General features: G+C 52.7%; 1 protein-coding gene across 3 annotated transcripts in view; it reads left to right on the top strand.

Moving 5' to 3' along the window:
* ESRRB (estrogen related receptor beta) overlaps positions 1–6,374 on the top strand; it is a 184,942-nt gene that overhangs the window by 123,149 nt on the left and 55,419 nt on the right. For all 3 annotated transcript variants that reach the window (XM_017528576.2, XM_017528575.2, XM_037738511.1), the window contains exon 2: positions 3,335–3,744. In XM_017528576.2, coding sequence (XP_017384065.1) covers positions 3,335–3,744 — 410 coding nt within the window. The remainder of the gene's footprint in view (positions 1–3,334; positions 3,745–6,374) is intronic.

Raw genomic sequence — 6,374 nt, 5'->3', positions numbered from 1 at the left:
AAAAAAAAAAAAAAAAAAAGTCATGGAAATAAGAAAGCTGGAGAACTGAAATTACTAGACCCCCCTGAAGTGGGACTCAGACACTAAATTAATAGTGGGCTTCCCTCACCAACCCTGACAGAGGCCAGCATCTGCTTTGCTTCGCTCTCAGCCCTGAGGTGGGGTCCAGATGCTGCAGTATGCTTTGTACCCTTCTGAATCAAGGAAGGTAGCCGGAGAGGAAACCAAGGCTTGGGGAGCAAACCGCTGCCTGCTTTGGTGTCCTTCAGGGTTTTCCAGCCCTGAGATAAGTGCGGGGGAGGCATTTACTTTCCTTGGGGCAAACGCCTCTTATCCATCAAGGCACAGGTCTGAAGCAGGTGGCGCAGAACACTTGCTCGCTACATCACCGCTGCTGTAATTACTGTTTATGTCAAGTGTATCTCCTGGGATCTCTGGGGCCCTCTGCAGCCTGGGGAAGGTTTGGGCTGAAGGCCCCTGGGGTCTGGGAGCTTTCTTGCTCTGCAGGGTTTTCCACAGTGCCCTAGGGTGTTTCTGTGAAAAGCAAAACCTAAAACAGCCATCAGGAGAGCAGGAGGGGATTAAAAGTTAGGATGCGGTCAGCTCTACTCTGCCTGCCTCTCAGAAGGGTGCCGGAGGGGTTAATTAATACAAATTAACAAACGCCCTTGCCTGTTCATCAGATGCCCCTGCAGGTGATGACCTGCCAGGCTGATGTCTTTCCTGGGGACTCCACTAGTGGCTGGAGAGTGTGTGGCAGTGCCCAGGGAGATGGTCACAGAGATGCAGAAGGGCCTGGAGGAGATTCCCAACCAAGGGGCTGGGGTTATAGGAGGGTATCTCTGAGGACTCAGGAACATTCTACGGGGAACCGAAGAGACCCAGGAGTCTCTCTCTTCACACACTGCATTTTGGGAGATGGTGAACTGGAGAGCAGGAGCCTTAAACCTAAGGCAGACAAAGCTACAAACCTATCTTTTAGCTTTGTGTTTGTAGCTCCCAGCTTCTGGTCTATGGGAGAGCGAGTTCCTTGTCTCTGCCCATAGTCAAGGGAAGCCCCTCAGGAGGAGCTAGTTTGTTTTTAAAAAATATTTATTTATTTATGAGGCAGAGTCTCACTCTGTCACCCAGGCTGGAATACAGTGTCATGATCTCAGCTCACTGCAACCTCTGCCTCTTGGGTTCAAGTGATCCTCCTGCCTCAGCCTCCCAAGTAGCTGAGACTATAGGCCCCTGCCACCATGCCCAGCTAATTTTTGTGTTTTTAGTAGAGACGGGATTTCACCATGTTGGCCAGGCTGGTCTCGAACTCCTGACCTCAAGGAATCCATCTGTCTCGGCCTCCCAAAGTGCTGGGATTACAGGCGTGAGCCACTGTACCCAGCCAGGAGGGGTTAATTTGTATTAATCATTAATGAGACCATGGACAGTGGAAGCCTTTCCCCATCATAAGGTTGCACAGACACATTTCGTGGCATTGGTGTTTGGCCATGGATTGCCAGATGCAGTGGGCTCTGTGGGTGTGATAAGGGAGAGACGCTCCCTGCTACCCATGAGTCATCTTTCCATGGTTGGAGCTGTCCTGTGGCCTCTCTATCCTTTGCTCCTTTTCAAGATCTTTCCCTCTTTCCTTTCACCTGCTCCAGGCATAAGCATGGGCCTCCTCTCTGCCTCCACAGAGGAGGCTCAGGGAGTGAGGCAGGCTGTCGAGGACAGGGACAGATCAACATGACCCAGGCCACCCTCAGACCCAATCCTGGCTGGACTATGACCCACAGCTGGGTTTCCCTGAACACACACCTTAATTAATCTCCCAGAGCTCGGCTGCCTTTCTTTTTCTTTTTTGAGATGGAGTCTCACTCTGTCGCCAGGCTGGAGTGCAGTGGTGCGATCTTGGCTCACTGCAACCTCTGCCTCCCAGGTTCAAGCGATTCTCCTGCCTCAGCCTCCCAAGTATCTGAGACTACAGGCGAGCATCACCATACCCAGCTAATTGTTGTATTTTTAGTGGAGATGGGATTTCAGCATGTAAGCCAGAATGGTCTCGATCTCCTGACATTGTGATCTGCCCACCTCAGCGTCCCAAAGTGCTGAAATTACAGGCGTGAGCTTGGCTACCTTTCTTGTCCATATCGAGAGAGGGACAGGTCTCCTCCCTACGTCCTGGGAGCTGGGATGTGGGAGGCACACTCTTGCTGGCCTTGTCCCCCACCAGCATGGTCTGGGCAGAGGCGCTTGGTTTACGGGAAACATTCTGTTACCCCACACAGTGATCTTGCCATACTGGTAATTCACCTGGACTTTATGTGTGGGCTGGGGTTGCTCCCTCAAGCTTTCTAATGGAGGCTTGCCTCTTGGGGAACAGGCTGGCTAGGTAGAAGCTGGCCTGCTTGGGGTCTAGGAAGGGAAATGAGAGAGGGGGTTCTGGGAGCCACCTTCCAGACTTGTCTTCTGATACCAAGCCTGGACCAGCTGCAAAACCCAGAGGGCAGCCAATCTGGCTGGTACCTTTGCCACAAGATTCCTTCTCGACTTGGCCAAATGGCCCACTGCTTCTGGTCCCGATTTTAGTGAGGGTAGGGTTCCCAGGGAAGCTGCAAGTGAGTTCACCGTATTTGGAGTGTCTGGGCCAAAGCTGGACCGCCAGGTCTGTTCAGTGGTGGCCGTTGTGTATCATTGTTTCTGCAGGAAGGTTGGCCAAACATTCTGGCTGAATGGTTTCCATCTTGTGTCACCCTAAAACCAGAAATTTGCGAAGCACTAGTGTGGCTACTCTGAAGGTGTTTTTTTTTTTTTTTTTTTTCTTGAGATAGGGTCTTGCTCTACCACCCAGGCTGGAATGTAGTGGCACCATCATAGCTCACTGCGACCTTAAACTCCTGGGTTCAAGCAATCCTCCCTCCTCAGCCTCCCGAGTAGCTGGAACGACAGGAACACACCTTCATGTCCGGCTAAGCTTTTTTTTTTTTTTTTTTTAAACAGATGCGGCCTCACTATGTTGCCCAGGCTGGTCTCAAACTCCTGCCCTCAAGCGATGATCCTCCCACCTCAGCCTCCCAAAGTGCTGGGATTGACAGGCGTGAGCCACCACACCTGGTTCGCTAAAGATTATTGATCAAAATAAAGTTTCTTTGAGGCCTCAGAAGGTTCTGGAGGTGATGCTAGAAACTTGCTCCCGGCTGTGCTGAGTGGAGACCAGCTGATCTCGGGCCATCGTTTTATCTCACCAAAACCTTAGCATAGAGCCCTTCCCAGCCACCCTCCCTGCGGGGTGGGCCCGCCCGCCACGCCCACCGCGCCTCGCGGGGGCTGACTTCCGGCTTTGTGTCCACAGGCTGCTGAACAGGATGTCCTCGGATGACAGGCACCTGGGCTCCAGCTGCGGCTCCTTCATCAAGACCGAGCCGTCCAGCCCGTCCTCCGGCATCGACGCCCTCAGCCACCACAGCCCCAGTGGCTCGTCCGACACCAGCGGCGGCTTTGGCCTGGCCCTGGGCACCCACGCCAGCGGTCTGGACTCGCCACCCATGTTTGCAGGCGCCGGGCTGGGAGGCACCCCGTGCCGCAAGAGCTACGAGGACTGCGCCAGCGGCATCATGGAGGACTCGGCCATCAAGTGCGAGTACATGCTCAATGCCATCCCCAAGCGCCTGTGCCTCGTGTGTGGGGACATTGCCTCCGGCTACCACTACGGCGTGGCCTCCTGCGAGGCTTGCAAGGCCTTCTTCAAGAGGACCATCCAAGGTGCGTGGTGGGCCTGGCCGGGCCTGGGCGCGCGGGGTGGGGGCTCGGGGGTGGCGGTCCTGCCTGCGGGTCCGGCAGAAACGCTGGGGATTCTGAGGCTGGCAATTCCGGGCGCTGTTGCAGCAGTGCTTCTGAGGGGCGTCTTTTCCCTTACTCGGGGTGTCTCGTTCTGGGGCTGGACAGCTGCAAGAAGGCTGTTGAAAGGACATGCGTTCCCCACCCTCTCAGTCCCCCATGCAGAGCCCCAGGAAACCCAATGAAAATCCACAGAATGCCAATCCCTGGGTGCTTCTCACTGGTATGGGGTACACTGTCAAATGTGTGTCCCTCAACAAGTTTATTTTGTGGGGGGAATAACACAATTTGCCTGCAATTCCAGATCAATCGGAAATATAAAGGGCCCCTCACTTTGTTGTTGTCTTTTTTACTTGTATAAGTAAAACGACAGACTTGGTGACTCACGCCTGTAATCCCGGCACTTTGGGAAGCCATGGCCAGAAGATGGCTTCAGGCCGGGAGTTGAGATCAGCCTGGGCAACACAGTAAGACCCCATCACTAAATTTTTTTTTTTTAAATTAATACATGGTGGCACACACCTCTAGTCCCAGCTACTTGGGAGGCTGAGAGGGAGGATCATTTGAATCCAGGAGTCCGAGGCTGCAGTGGCCTGTGATGGCACCACTGCCTTCCAGCCTAGAAGACCCTGTCTCGAAAACAAAAAACAAATAATATGTGAGTATTTTCTCATTGTAGAAGACTCAGGCCTGTTGGAATAGGAACAGGAACTCACCCTGTCTGGATCCCAGTTTGACCTATCTTTTAAGCCTTTCTCTCTCTTTCTTTTCTTTCTTTTGTTTCTTTCTTTCTCTTTCTTTTTCTTTCTCTCTCTTTCTTCCCTCCCTTCCTTCTTTTTTCTTTCTTTCTTTTTGTTCTCTTTCTTCCCTTTCTCTCTTTCTCTCCTTCCTTCTTCCCTCCCTCCCTCCCTTCCTTCCTTCTTTCGTTCCTTGAGATGAGAGTCTTGGGCCGGGCACAGTGGCTCACGCCTGTAATCCTAGCACTTTGGGAGGCCAAGATGGACCTTGAGGTCAAAAGTTCTAGACCTGCCTGGCTAACATGGTGAAACCCTGAAAATGCAGAAAGGAAAAAAAAAAAATCAGCTGGGCGTGGTGACACTCACCTGTAATCCCAGCTACTAGGGAGGCTGAGTCAGGAGAATCGCTTGAACCCAGGAGGTGGAGGTTGCAGTGAGCCAAGATCGGGCCACTGCACTCCAGCCTGGGCGACAGAGTGAGACTCCATCTCAAAAAGCGAGAGAGATGAGGGTCTTGCTGTGTTGCCCAGGCTGAGTGCAGGTGGCTATTCACAGGCATGATTATTGCACACTGCAGCCTTGAACTCTGGGCTCAGCCTCTCAAGCAGCTAGACTGCCACCACGCCCATAAGCTTTTTTTCCCATACATTTACATATCAGCTGAGTCACATTCCAATGGCCGTGGGGGTGGCAGCCTCTTTCTGTGGGTACTAGAGTGAATCACTCTGACAAAGGAGTGCAAGAATCCTGGTGGGTCGCTCTGTAAGTCACCCCGAGGTAAACTGGGGAGAATGGTGAGCCTGCCCCACAGGGTTGTTATCAAATTCACAGCAGAGAGAGACCGCTGGGACCACTGGTGGGCACCACCACATTCAGTTCATTTTTGAATTTTAGTAGAGATGGGGTCTCACCATGTTGCTTAGGCTGGTCTCAAACACCCGGGCTCAAATGATCCACCCACTTTGGCTTCCCAAATCCTGAGATTACAGGTGTGAGCCACTGTGGCGGGCCAATAGCTGTGATCCTTAATTGCAGCAGGCACTGGGCGGAGCACTTTCATTCAAGTTAGTCAATATCAAGTTAGATCTGTTGGGCATCTACTAAGCACCAGGCCAGGCTGTGGGTGCTGGTGATAGGATAGGTAGAAACCTGCTCATGCAGGTCATTGTGATGATCTGGTGCCATCAGCCTGGAGAAAACCCAGGGACCACCCAGCCTGCCCCTGCATCTGATCCCTCTCCAGGGCCCTGCCTGGCTGTCCCCGGAATGTACCCACCCCACTCCTTTCTCTTTTGGAAGAGGCAGACCGAGCTTCCCTGGGATGATTCTGTTAATTATGTGTTGACATTTCTTCAGATGGCAATCTGTGAAGCTAATTGAGGACATTAGGATTGGACTTGTTTCCAGTTCCACACGTTAGTTGAGGTGTAGTTCATTGGCTAACCACCAGGGCTCCTGGTCACACGGTTCCATTGTTCCCTTATAGCCGCACCTTGGGCACGCTGACTCAGTTTCTCTCTGTGCTGCAGTTACTTCATCTAAAAAGTGAGATATCAGCTGGGTACGGTGGCTCACACCTGTAGTCCTAGCACTTTGGGAGGCTGAGGCAGGTGGATCACTTGAGGCCAGGAATTTGAGACCAGCCTGGCCAACGTGGTGAAACCCCATCTCTACTAAAAATATAAGAATTAGCCAGCTATGGTGGCAGGTGCCTGTAATCCCAGCTGCTTGGGAGGCAGCAGGAGAATCGCTTGAACCCAGGAGGCAAAGGTTGCAGTGAGCCGAGATTGCGCCACTGCACTCCAGCTTGGGCAATAG

This window comes from Cebus imitator, unplaced genomic scaffold (assembly GCF_001604975.1).
Source record: "Cebus imitator isolate Cc_AM_T3 unplaced genomic scaffold, Cebus_imitator-1.0 Scaffold54, whole genome shotgun sequence".
NCBI classification, from domain to species: Eukaryota; Metazoa; Chordata; class Mammalia; order Primates; family Cebidae; genus Cebus; species Cebus imitator.
Note: the sequence above shows the minus strand (reverse complement) of the source record. Positions and strands in the feature narration are given on the sequence as shown.